Raw genomic sequence first — 14,016 nt, forward strand, 5'->3', positions numbered from 1 at the left:
AGCGATAGAGCTTCTTGTGGAGAGCCTTGAACTAAGGTCCTTCACGTTACCACTCTCCTCTGGAGGGCCACCAACAGTTGGAGGTGTCAAATGTTTTATCGAAACAAGGAGACAGTAGGATAGTAAAATGAATTAGGCCACTGTAATTATACAGATGAGAACTGATGAGAGCCTGGCTTAAAGTGATGGCAGTATAATCAAAAAGGGGGATGAGTCAGCCTTTTGAGAGTGAAAACCCAGGCTTTGGCAACTAAAAGGAAGCAAATGGATTCAGAAGTGGTATAAAAAAGCTAAGGTAGAGGAGAAAGGATCTAAAGATAATCCTAAAACTGGTTTATCAAGGACAAGGTTTCCCAACCAAGGCACCACTGACCTTTTGGACCGGATACTTCTTTGTAAGGGCTGGCTGTCCTGTGCACTGGGCGATGCTAGCAGCATCCCTTCCTCCTATCTGCGAGATGTTAGCAGCATCCCCACCGCAGTCATGACAACTAAAAATGTTTCCAGATGTTGTCAAATGCCCCCTAGAGGGCAAAATTACCCCCGGTTGAGAGCCACTGGTCTAAGTGAATGGTTGTGCCATAATTCAGGACCTACCAGAAGTGACGCCAGGACAGCTCTTTGACTATAATCTCAAACTTGAAGGAGCAGCACCTTTTCCCTGCAAGATGCATCAATTCTGTGCAGAAGAGCAGATGGGACCTTTTCACAAATGTTTATTTTGGTCTTAGACAAAGCGCTCTTATCTCTCTCTGGGAATTACATATTCTCCACAACATGCTATTTCATCAATCAGGAATAGTAGCTTCTTACAAATTAGCTCAGGGAAAAGTCAACTTTATTTTTTTTTATTTTTTATTTTTTTGTCTTTAGTTATTTCTTGGGCCGCTCCCGCAGCATATGGAGGTTCCCAGGCTAGGGGTCGAATCGGAGCTGTAGCCACCGGCCTACGCCAGAGCCACAGCAACTCGGGATCCGAGCCGCGTCTGCAACCTACACCACAGCTCATGGCAACGCCGGATCGTTCACCCACTGAGCAAGGGCAGGGACCGAACCCGCAACCTCATGGTTCCTAGTCGGATTCGTTAACCACTGCGCCACGACGGGAACTCCTCAACTTTAAATTACCTTCTACACTATCCCTGTATTTGTAGTGCTATCTCTGAATGGTCATGCATATCATGCCTATCGTTTAATTTGCAAACTTGAATATTCTAAATACAAAGCTTGGTTAGAAACCTTTTAAATCTATTTCTTCATTGTACTTTTATGGTCTGCTTTATAGTACATTTTCCTTTTTCCCATTAGTTTCACTTCTGTCTTCCTTTTATAAAGATGACACTGCTCCGCAAAATTAAGAGTACTAAATTAAGAGTACTTTCTCAGTTGTACAGCAATGAGACAAAAGTTTTGTTGTAACAAAATTCAATGTTTAATTTTTCAAAACTATATTAATGAAAATAAATTATATTTAGACCACCTTCAATATTTGTACATCATCTTTATACAACTATAGCAGTGCTTTCAAAAGACATTTTGTAAAGGACATTAATTTCACAATTAAAATGTGTTTTAAAAATAAGGAAACATTAAAGAACATTAGTCTGAAATATATCATAATGCTGAGAGGTATGCTGTTCTCTAACAAATTAACTGTACTTATATTCAAAATAACATAGCTTTAAACTAAAGACAATTATTTCTTGACCATTTCAGTGATTTCCTGGATCCAAAACAAAATCTGTGTATTTATTTCTTTGAAAACATCATTTGTTGACCGTCCTTTCACTGCCATGGAATGATTTGCCTTCTCGATCCAGTGGATTTTATTAGGAGCTTGCATTTTCTGTGCCACTTTCTCCAATAAGTTCTAAAGGAAAGAAAGAAGAGGATGCTAGACTAATGCTTTATTGGTGTTTAATAAAGATTTTCTCTCTCCCACCCTACCTATACTGGCATCCATTCACTAATATTCATTAAAACCTACTCTAGAGATAATTGGAGGCAATGGAACATGCAAGACGTGGCAGTTCACATTTCTCAGACACAGCAATACCACAGAAGAGAACAAGCATTTATTATTGATGATAAAAAGTTATTAAATAGACTGGAGCAAAAAATTCTAAAAAATATTTCTCCCAAGGAAATTCTATGCTCTGGGAAATACACTAAAATTTAGTAGTATGTACAACTTGCTTTTTTCTCAAGAGTCAATTTTATAACAAACTGAAGAATCTGCTTAAATGTCAAAATGATAAACCAAATGTACAGTTTAGTAATCCCAAATTCACAAGATTCAGATATTGATCATTTTATAAGTAAGCACTGATCCATTTTACCAACTCTCTCTACAGGGAGATAAATATTGTCAGTATCCTTATATTTTTAGATTCTCCAAAGCAACAGGGTAATTATGGTACAAAATGAGCATTAGTAAAATCAGCGTCTTTTTAAAGACACTAAATATTGCAGGTAATATCTTGTTCCCAAGTCATTTCTGTCTTTCATTCATACAAACATCAAGTTACAATTCACCTTTTCACACATTTCATCTGCTGAGCCTGACACAAACAGCACAGGATCTTTTATACGAAAGAGATCTTCATCTCTAAGTTTATGCTGTTGCTTTGGATGGTGCAGTGGATAGGAAATACAAATGAGACCTCGAACAAAATCGTCAGCATCATCTGGCTCAATATGACACATTACAGAAGCAGCTGCTCTTGAGCCCATTGAACGACCTAAAATCAATTAAAATTAAGTTCAGTTTGAAATATAAACATTCACATAAAGCAGTGGTGATAATAATGTGGCAAGTCAGATTTCACTTACTTCATCTATCATATTGCTTATCAAAAATACTTAAATACAAAAGGTGGCGATTAAGCACAATATCCAGAGCCTTGTTCAAAACAACAAAACAAAAACAAACCAAGGCCTAAGGGAATTCCCCCTGTGGCTCAGTGGCATCGAACCCAAGTAGTATCCCTGAGGACACAGGTTCGATCCCTGGCCTCACTCAGTGGGTTAAGGATCCAGTGTTGCTGTAAGCTGTGGTACAGGTCAGACGCGGCTCAGATCCCGCATTGCTGTGGCTGTGGCAAAGGCCGGCAGCTATAGCTCCAATTCGACCCCAAGCCTGGGAACTTCCATATGTCCTAAAAAGCAAAACAAAAGAACAAAACAATAACAATCCAGAGCCTTGTAAAGAGCTAAAAACTGATCCTAGAAGTTCCCACTGTGGCACAGTGGGTTAATAATCCGACTGTGGCACCTTGGGTCGCTGTAGAGGCATGGGTTCAATCCCCGGCCTAGTGCAGTGGGGTAAAGGATCTGGTGTTGACCCAGCTGGGGTCTGAGTTGCAGCTTTGCCTAGGGTCCAGGAACTTCCATAGTCTGTGGGTAAGGCCATTTAAAACAAACAACAAACAAAATCTGATTCTAGGTCAAACTTAAAAAAAAAAAGGAATTATTTTTCTGAAGAATTCTTAAAGAGGTGAAGATAATCTTTGTGAAGGAATCATTTGAAAGAGGGTGACTCAAGGATATAAATAAAAGGAGGTTATCTTTGGTTTACTAAATACAAGGTTTAAATTTGCTTTAAACATTAAAGTATCTTAAGGGTATACTAGGAAGTAACTTACCAAAATAAAACAAAAACTCCTTAAGTCTCTTCCTGTCATTTTAATTCTTGATTACTTATTCCCATATTAATATAGATTTTTTTTAATACAAATAGATTTTTAAACAAGAATTTACAAGTATTACAACTTACCTCCAAGGAAAACACCTGCAAGTTTGTATTCTCCTGAGGTCTTTAGGTAATTCTAGAAAATTGACCAAAAAATTATCAATTCTTCTCCTATGAAATATTCCACTGGAAAATCAATATATTTTTCATCATTACTGAAATACATCAAAAACTTTGCAAAGACAACTATGAAATCTTAAATGATTCTTCTTGGAAGAGGAAACCAATTCTTCGCTCTTCTGGTCATGCCTTTCTTTATTATCAAATCACACTCTGGGTAACACAGGCAAATATGTGGGAAAAAAAAAAACCTCTAAAAAATTCAAATATGAAAATATTTTTAAAACAAATATTGGAGGGAAAAAAGCCAGTAAAAGCTTCCAACTAATACAAAATTTGGTACTACTTCTACTATCTAATTTAAAACTCTGAAAAACTTAAAAGCTTTAAATAATTTGGATTAAAAGAAATTTCAGGTTTGTTTCGGCCAGAGATTTTATGGTTTCTAAATGCTATATACAAAAATCATGCTATTTGTACATTCATAGTACCGAAGGCAAAAATATCCAGAACTATATATTACAGCTATATAATTCTAGTAAGAAAAATTACATCATAAGTAGATTCCTGGGCAGTGTCATGGATAAACATTTATGATGTAAGCATTCATCCCCATGGAAACTAACAGATGGCAAGAAAGAAAAATGTGACCTCTACATAGTCTTCACACACTTTTGAGTTTCTAAGAATATTCACTTAGAGATTTTTAAATTAAACCAAATGACTGCTAATAAAATGTCTTAAGTTTATTAATTTTAAAAACAGAATTGTCAAAAGTAAATATAAAGAAATGTTCTTACCAAAACTGATTTATATGCCTTAATTCTATGTACAATATTAAGGCCTTTACAGGTAAATCTCAGGCAAAAAAACCCATGAGATGCAAGATGGGATGCCAGTGACATCAAATGAGGAAGATTCATGTCTCCTGATGCTCCATGTGTAAGAATTATCCCATATGTTAAGCTCTTGTTAGGTACCAAACAAACAGCATCTAGTAATTTATTTCCAAAAGGAATTTTTAATTTAACCTGGAATTCAAGAGAATAAAGGGATCAAAAATTACTTCCTTGCCTATTCAGACAAATGATTAACTATATATGTTTGTTCTAGGAGATCCATGATTTAATTCATAGCCTCCAAATAAAAAGCTATGATATTAATAATAATATTTGAGAAGTATTTATTGTGTGTCAGCTACTATTTTAACTGCTTTACATGTATTAACTCGTTTAACCTTCCTAATAGTTCTCAGGCAAATGCTGTTATTATCACCATTTTATAGATGAGAAAACTGAGGCACAATAGGTTACATAATGTGCCCAAAGTTATATATCCACCTGCCAGGATCCAAACTCAAGCTCCTTCAAAGTCCTTACTCTTAACCACTAATGCTATACTGTATCTCTTAGTACAAGTTAAAAATAACAAAGTTACTCTGAAGCCATATAACTACCAAAAACAACAAAAAAACAAAAACAAAAAACAAAAAAAACCTGAAGATGCAGAACATATGAAAATATGTATTACCTCTGTATGACTCATTTTCACTGTTGAATAACAAACTTAAAGTGCATTACATCTGAGAAGCAAAGGACATCTCCCTGAAAAGAAGATTCTGTTGTGAAAGGTGGGTTGGCAGACATGGATATGACATAAGAACTATGAATGAACACTTTCAGCAGCTAAAATAAACACATTTAGAACTACTTCTCTAGGAACTGGTCTCTTTACATGTACCCATATTTATTTTCATTCCTATGGTCACTCAGAATTGGTTAGAGGGCCAGATGTGGGGCTGACAGATGTTATGTAAGATAAAGCCAATGTGATATCTTAACATGGATGGCTTAAAAAAATCATATCAATGCAGGATGCTTTATCTTTTCCCCCCAACCATCTTCATTCTCAGCTTCATCTTCAACTTAATCTCACAGTAACTATTAACCCATTTCCTTCGTCATCATCGTTCCCAGCTCTTCCACCCTGCAATGGAAGTACACAACCACATCCTTTATCATGAGACTCTGCAGAGCCAGAGTGTACATCTCAACCCTACTGCCTTTGGGCTTGGCTATGTGACTTGCTTTAACTAACAGGTAAATTCCAAACTGCTACTTCTGGGCTGACACATGGCAAATTTCCAGAAGTGCTCTTGAACTCTCACCTTCAGCCCTAAGAAAAACATGCTCCATGTATTTTTTTTTTTCCCAGCCTGGGTTCCAGAAGACACATGGAACAGGTGGGAATCCAAAACCAAAGGCCAGAGTCCAGCCTAGTCCAACCAATATCTAAACCACCAAAACACCATGAAATATCTATCTCAAGAACCAAGAGCATAAAAGGCTGTGAGCCATTGAGATTTCAGGCTTGTAATGCAGCATTCCTTCCTACAGTGAAGAGACCTTTTATTGTTCAGGACATTATCAACATCAGGATCTCCATCATTCATCTTTTTCCCATTAACATTTACTAATTCAGTCACTGAAGAGATTAACAATACCAGGGTTCAAAGTTCAAGTTACCAAAAATATAAAGTCTCTCCCTTATTCCACTTCTGCATTACCACTCAGCTCCCCTCTTCAAAGGCAACAAATGCTACCCAAGTCCACTTATCTTTCAGTTATTTTATATACATATACACACACACCTTTTTTAAAACAAGCTTGATATATGTAATTCTAACAACTCCCCCAGTACATATCTTGGTGATTACTTTCTTCTTTATACAATGAGCTTCTTTCATTATTATGGCTACAAAATATTCCAAGGAAGAGTTGTGCATAATGTATTTTACCAACCATTAGTGAACACTGAGACTGTTTCCAATGTTTTGTTAAAGCAATACTGCAATGAGTGGCACCATACTTATTATTTTCACATATGTATAGATACAGCTATAAGATAAATTCCTGGGAAAGGAACTTGGGTGTCAAAAGATGTGTTAATTTATAATTATTTTTTAAGAACTACATTTTTTTCTTTAGTGCTGCACCTGCAGCATATGGAAATCCCCAGGCTAGGGGTCAAATTGGAGCTACAGCTGCTGGCCTAAGCCACAGCCACAGCCACACCAGTTCCATGCTACATCTGTGACCAACCTCTGCCACAGCCTGTGACAATGCCAGATCCTTAACCCACTGAGGGAAGCCAGGATCAAACCTGCATCCTTGTGGATACTAGTCAGGTTCTTAATCCGCTGAGCCACAATGAGAACTCCCTACATTTCATTTTTGAATAGGTATATATTATGCACATGGTACGCAATTAAAAAAAAAAAAAGTGAATAGTTGTCTCCCCACAGTTTCCCCCCAACCACAAAGTTTCTTTCCCAGAAGCAACCACTGTGACCAACTTACTGTGTCTATCTTTGCCCTTATGTGTTTGTGTAAAATTCTCACATTTGAGCCTGAAGGGTATTAGATTGGCTGCAAAAGTTCTGGGATTTAAGTTGGAGGAGGAGGAGGATGAACTTCAGTCTTCATTGTCCCTGTTTTCACACTTGTAGCCTCATAAGTGTGCCTGGGGTCCCCAGGTACAAAGACCTGTCTTATGTTCTCAAGAGAATAGCCTGCTTGGCTTCTAATGGGAGAGAAGCAGTCACCAACAGTGTGATGTGGGGAAGGAGAGGCAGATATCTAGACCTCACCTGAGTGGACATGGAGTCCTCTCCATCCATCCCCAGGACCGCGCCTTTCACTGCCAGTTCCCAATGTGTCCCTGGCTGCCAGTCTCTGCACATTTCCAAGATTCTGTGTGTGGCTTAAACAGAACTTTTCCACGGTTTAGAATTTGGCTAATCTGCTAAGACATTTGCTTTCTGGAGCCCAGTATTTTCTTGCTGTTGTTTGCTTCCCCATAGTCTCTCCCTCTTTGCGGGTCTGTGTCCCTTTACGGTAATGTTAGCGAGATTTTAGGAGGGAGTAAAACTGGACGTGTATTCTATCCACTCTCTATTCCTCAACAGCTTGGGTGTTTGTTTTATTCAAGGAAACTCCATCCCCTTCCAGAATTCACGACGGACAGTGTGCTCACAACGGTGCACGCATGCTGGACTACTTGGGAATCTGAACTGGAACGTGGTCTAGACCGACGAGGTTACAACTCGGGCTTTAGGGTCAGATGGGGCGAGGCTGGAAGCGTCTCCACCACCCTGGGGGAGAGGCAGCGAGGATCAATCGTACCGGGTCGTGTGCCCACGTCCTGAGCGTTTTCAAGAGTGACTCGTGTGACTACTGCTGATGCCACCAACCCAGGAACCTTCAACCGGCAGAACGCTTGTGCGTTATCGACCACGTCGGGGCGGGACGTTGGGGATCGCGGGGCAAACACAGACGTTAAGAGTTCAAGTCCTCCGGGGGGGGTCGATGCTCCGGCCGCGTCCGCAACAACGCCAAGCCGTACACCGGGAACTCGAGGCGAGGTTTCGCGGGGCTGGGGGCTCAAAGGCGCCCGAGGAGCGTCCTATTCCGCCCACCGGCCCCGGGGCTGCGCCGCGGCCGGCGCCGGGGCCCGGGCGACCCTCGCCGCTCGGAGGCCGCCTCGCGGGACCCAGGCCGGAGCCGCTCGGCTCTCCCCGCCCGCACCGACCCACATTCCGCCTCCCGACCGCGAAGCCCCAGCGGCCGCCGCCCGCGGGAGCGAACCGACGCCGAACGCCTCACGGGGCCGCCCAACAGCCCCTGAGGGGCGACGGCCGCTAACCCGAGCCGCCTCAGACGGGTCCGCGGGAGGCCGCCGGGGCCCTTGGAAGCCGTCCCCATCTGGCGTCCCCAACCGCTGCCGCCGCCGCCGCACTTACCGGGGACGGGAAAGTGGCCGCGAACACCTAACCGCCCTGACTCCCTTCAGGGAGCGAACTACCACACTCGAAGGGACCGCCTTGCCGCACCCGCCCGCGCGTCCCGCTACGGCGCACGCGCGCGCAGGCCCCGCCCCCCGGGCGCGCGGCCCGGCGCGCGGAGCACGCTGGGAACGAGAGTCTTCCCGCCGCTGCCCGCGCGGCTGCAGCTGCACCTCCTCCCCGACCTGCGGGGCGGGAGAATTGCCCTCTGTCGCTTCCTCTTGCCCGACCTCCTCTGCTCAAGACGCTTTCCCGTCCCAGCCTCTACATTCCAGCAGTTGCACGCGGAGTCGACTCTGATTATTCTCTTTTGCCAAACCCCACCATCAATAGTCCTGTTTGTTCGACTTGCAAATGTGTATAGGACCCAACTACTTCTCACACTTCCACAAGACCCGTCCGAGCCCCACCTCCTGCTTTGCCTGGATTGTTGGAGTAGAATGGTTCACACGCTTGCCCCCACTTTTTTGCTACTGATCAGTGCAGCAGCCAGCTGGACCCTGCTGAAATTTACACCCACCCCTCAACACTTTTACAAGGCTTCTCATCTCACCCATAATCAAAGCTAAAGAAGGCCTTGCAAAGACCAAGGTTTTAGATTTACCTCTTATCTATATCCTACTATTCTCGGTTCCCTGGCTCCTTCAGCTCCAGACACCTGGAGCTCCAACTACTACCTCTTCACTAGTCTCATAGCCAAACCCATCAGAATCACTGCAGGGCTTTTGGCTCTTCCCTGTTTTTGAAAAGACCTCAGTGGCTGGAGCTGAACTCCTCGGGGCCTCACATACCACCTTCTCAGTGAGGCCTTCCCTAATCTCACGCACACTTCTATCCTTCTACTTTAGTCGCTCAGCATGCCATGAACTTGTCTGTCTTCTTCCTGGACAGAAGGCAGCCATCTTTATTGTTGTTATTTTATCTTGCATCTCCTGTGTATGGAATGATTAGTGGCAAATCAATTTGCCTTGAATTAATGACTCTTGCCCCAAGCCCAGGGCAGTTTATAATCACCCTCTTTTCTGTCACAGGACATGGAAAGAAATAAAATGCAGAAAACCACTTACTGTCATTTTTCTCAAGCATTTTCTTGAATTCCAAACTTTTTTTTTAATTTAGACTTTTATTTTCTTATATTTTTAATTGTTATTTCCCCAATACAGTTTTTTTTCTACTGTACAGCATGGTGATCCAGTTACACATACATGTGTACATTCTTTTTTCTCAAATTATCATGCTCCATCATAAGTGACTAGACACAGTTCCTGGTGCTAACTATGTTCCCAGTACAGGATCTCATTGCTAACCCACTCCAAAGGCAAAAGTGTGCATCTATTAACCCTAAGGTCCCAATCCACCGCACGTCCCCCCTTGGCAACCACAAGTCTATTCTCCAAGTCAATGATTTTCTTTTCTGTGGAAAGGTTCATTTGTGCCGTATATTAGATTCCAGATATAAGTGATATCATATGGTATTTGTCTTTCTCTTTCTGACTTACTTCACTCAGTATGAGAGTCTCTAGTTCCATCCATGTTGCTGCAAATGGCACTATTTCATTCTTTTTTGTGGATGAGTAGTATTCCATTGTGTATATACACCATATCTTCCTAATCCAATCATCTGTCGATGGACATTTGGGTTGTTTCCATGTCTTGGCTATTGTGAATGGTGCTACAAGGAACATGTGGGTGCATGTGTCTTTTTTAAGAAAAGTTTTGTCTGGATATATGCCCAAGAGTGGGATTGCTGGTCATATTAGTTCTATATATAACTTTCTAAGGTACCTCTGTACTGTTCTCCATAGTGGTTGTACCAGCTTACATTCCCACTAACGAGGCAGGAGGGTTCCTTTTTCTCCACACCCCCTCCAGCATTGAATTACAAAGTCTTAACACTACGCGCTTCCTAATTTTCTACCTATGCTTTTAAAAACGGCTTTATTAACACACCATAAAATCCACTCACTTTGAGTACAATTCAGTGGTTTTCAGTAAATTCATAATCAGCAGATTTGCAACTATCGGCATCATTTAAGAACATTTATATCGCCCCACAAAGAAACCTGTGCCCATTTCCTCCTACCTACCCTTAAACCCAAGCAAGCAGATATGTGGTCAAACATTACTCTGGATTTTCTGTGAGTGTTGTTGGATGCGATGAACAGAAATCAGTGGACTCTGAGTCCAGCCGATTGTGCTCCATATCTTGCTGAATAAATGGAAGGACTGAAGAAAACAAAAGACTGACCTCCGCTGTGTAGAGAGGAATTCTGCCCACAGACAGCCTTCAGAGTTGAACTGCACCATAGGTCTTCCCTAGGATTCCAGCCAGATGGCTTTCACATGTGAACTGCGGATGTTGGACTTGCTAGCCTTCAGGATTGTGTGTAAACCAATCCTTCAATCTCTCTGCCTATGCACAATGTATTGATTATTTCTCTGGAGAACCTGACTAATATGTCACTGAAGTCTGAAACAAGATAAGAATGTTTGTTATCACCACAGTTCTTCAACATGGTGCTAGAGGAATTCCCTGGTAGTCTAGTGGTTAGGACTTGGCACTTTCACTGCTGTGGCCTGGATGCAATCACAATGGCCAAAGACAAAACAAAACAAAAAATTATGCTACAGGTCCCACTAAATGCAGTAAGGATGGAACATAAATAAAAATATGGATATGGTAAAGAAGATACACTCATTATTTTCTTTTTTTTTTTTGGTCTTTTTTTTTTTTAGGGCTGCACCCCTGGCATATGGAAGTTCCCAAGTAGGGGTCGAATCCAAGCTGTAACTGCCAGCCTACACTACAACCACATCAATGCCAGATCCAAGCCTCATCTGCTACCTACACCACAGCTCACAGCAATGCTGGATCCTTAACCCACTGAGAGAGGCCAGGGATTGAACCCGCATCCTCATGGATACTAGTTGGGTTCGTTACTGCTGAGCCACAATAGGAATTCCACTCTCATTATTTTCAAATATAGTCATACTTGAGGAAATCAAGTAAAGTTTCTTAGATCTGATAAGACAGTGAAGTATGCAGTTGGGTATAGAACAAACAAAAATCTGAAGCTTTCTGAAGCACATTAAATAACTTGCTAAAAAAATACAACTTTTTAAAAAGGCTTACGGCTTTTAAAGGTTGTGGCTCAAAGGGTTATGAACCAGACTGGTATCCATGAAGATGAAAGTTCTATCCCTGGCTTCGCTCCATGGATTAAGGATCCAGCATTGCTGCAAGCAAGCTGCAGCATAGGACATAGATCAGATCCGGTGTTGCTATGGCTGTGGTATAGACTGGCCCGGGAACTTCCATATACTGCAAGTGCACCCCCCCCAAAAGAGAACAAATTAAAGAACATTAAAAGACTGGGCAAAATAGAAACAAGTGTATAAAATACCTAAGAAAAAACATAATGTAAAGCATTCACGATCTTTTTGAAAAAAACCATAACAGGGAGTTCCCGTCGTGGCGCAGTGGTTAACGAATCCGACTAGGAACCATGAGGTTGCGGGTTCGGTCCCTGCCCTCGCTCAGTGGGTTAACGATCCGGCCATGCCGTGAGCTGTGGTGTAGGTTGCAGACACGGCTTGGATTCTGCGTTGCTGTGGCTCTCGCGTAGGCCGGTGGCTACAGCTCCGATTCGACCCCTAGCCTGGGAACCTCCATATGCCGCGGGAGCGGCCCAAGAAATAGCAACAACAACAACAACAACAACAACAAGACAAAAAAAAAAACATAACATTTTACTTAACAAGCTCAAAAAAGTTTGTGATTAAATGGAAGTATGCACCACTTTCTCAAGGGGAAAATAATGTTTTAGTTTCATCAACTATACAAATTAATGACATCTCACTTGGAATTTTTAGAGGTCTTGACAAAGTGACTTTCAAGTTCAACTGGAAGTACAGACAAGAAAATTAAGACTTACCATTTGATCCAGCAATCCCACTCCTGGGCATCTATCCAGAGAAAACCACGACTCGCAAAGACACATGTGCTCCAGTGTTCATTGCAGCACTATTTACAATAGCCAAGACATGGAAACAACCTGAATGTCCATCGACAGAGGAGTGGATCAAGAAGATGTGGTACATATACACAACGGAATATTACTCAGCCATTAAAAGGAATGAAATACCGGCATTCTTAGCAACATGGATGGACCTAGAAACTACCATGCTAAGTGAAGTCAGCCATACAATGAGACACCAACATCAAATGCTTTCATTGACATGTGGAATCTGAAAAAAGGACAGACGGAACTTCTTTGCCGAACAGATGCTGACTCACAGACATTGGAAAACTATGGTCTCCAGAGGAGACAGTTTGAGGAGTGGGGGGAATGTGCTTGGGCTGTGGGATGGAAATACTGTGAAATCAGATTGTTATGATCATTATACAACTACAGATGTGATAAATTCATTTGAGTAATAAAAAAAGAAAATTAAGAGAACAATTTGAAAAAGAGTAGTAAAGTTATTGGAGTTCCCGTCGTGGCGCAGTGGTTAACGAATCCGACTAGGAACCATGAGGTTGCGGGTTCGGTCCCTGCCCTTGCTCAGTGGGTTAACGATCCGGCGTTGCTGTGAGCTGTGGTGTAGGTTGCAGACGCGGCTTGGGTCCCGCGTTGCTGTGGCTCTGGCGTAGGCCAGCGGCTACAGCTCCGATTCGACCCCTAGCCTGGGAACCTCCATATGCCGCGGGATCGGCCCAAAGAAATAGCAAAAAGACAAAAAAAAAAGATATCTATACTATTATATACATTACATATATAATATGATATCAAGTTATCTATATTGATATCAAAAGACAGTAAAAATTTAGAGGATCATACTTTAAGGTAATTTGGAAAATGTTTTTTATCTCTCAAGGTGAGATCGCCTTTCTATGTAAGGTGCAAAACCAAGAAATCATAAAATTACAATGGACAAATCTGACCACATAAAGATTAAGAACATTTATACTGAGAGAGGCACCGTGAGCAAAATCAAAGGATGACAAAAACTGAGGGACAACATTTGCAACAAACATAATAGAAAGGGTTGATGGCTGTAAATACAAAGAGTTGAAACAAATCAGTAAGAAAAAATTTCCAAAATAGAAAATTTGACATTGCTGAAAAGTCAAAGACAAGGAGGAAAAGATATTCAATTTCATAAGTAGTAGGTTATCAGGGAAACATTTTTTAAACAAGTTTTGTATTCAAATTGACAAAAATGAAAAAAAGGAATAATACCCAGTGTTGTTACTTATATAGGAAAATGACATTTTAATACCGTAGTAATGGGAGCATTGTTTGTATGTCTCTTTCTGTTTTGTTTTATCTGTAAAAATGTATCCATTGTGTCAGTAGTT

The 14,016-nt window shown here is 41.4% G+C and overlaps 1 protein-coding gene across 3 annotated transcripts; it reads right to left on the minus strand.

Moving 5' to 3' along the window:
• Positions 1–1,411: 1,411 nt before the first annotated feature.
• On the minus strand, positions 1,412–8,725 carry TEX30 (testis expressed 30). 3 transcript variants are annotated; one of them, XM_047756287.1, is made up of 6 exons: positions 8,613–8,725; positions 5,342–5,415; positions 4,612–4,842; positions 3,776–3,827; positions 2,536–2,741; positions 1,412–1,870 (listed from the first exon to the last, which is right to left on the minus strand). In XM_047756287.1, the coding sequence occupies exons 2-6, from the start codon at positions 5,354–5,356 to the stop codon at positions 1,697–1,699; spliced, it is 678 nt and encodes a 225-aa protein (XP_047612243.1). In that variant the 5' UTR covers positions 5,357–5,415; positions 8,613–8,725; the 3' UTR covers positions 1,412–1,696. The 3 variants fall into 3 exon arrangements, with proteins under 3 accessions (XP_047612243.1, XP_047612244.1, XP_047612245.1); XM_047756288.1 differs by lacking the exon at positions 5,342–5,415 and having other exon boundaries at positions 8,613–8,717; XM_047756289.1 differs by lacking the exon at positions 4,612–4,842 and having other exon boundaries at positions 8,613–8,717.
• Between the last annotated feature and the right edge of the window lie 5,291 nt (positions 8,726–14,016).

Source organism: Phacochoerus africanus, chromosome 13, assembly GCF_016906955.1.
Source record: "Phacochoerus africanus isolate WHEZ1 chromosome 13, ROS_Pafr_v1, whole genome shotgun sequence".
In the NCBI taxonomy this organism is placed as follows: domain Eukaryota; kingdom Metazoa; phylum Chordata; class Mammalia; order Artiodactyla; family Suidae; genus Phacochoerus; species Phacochoerus africanus.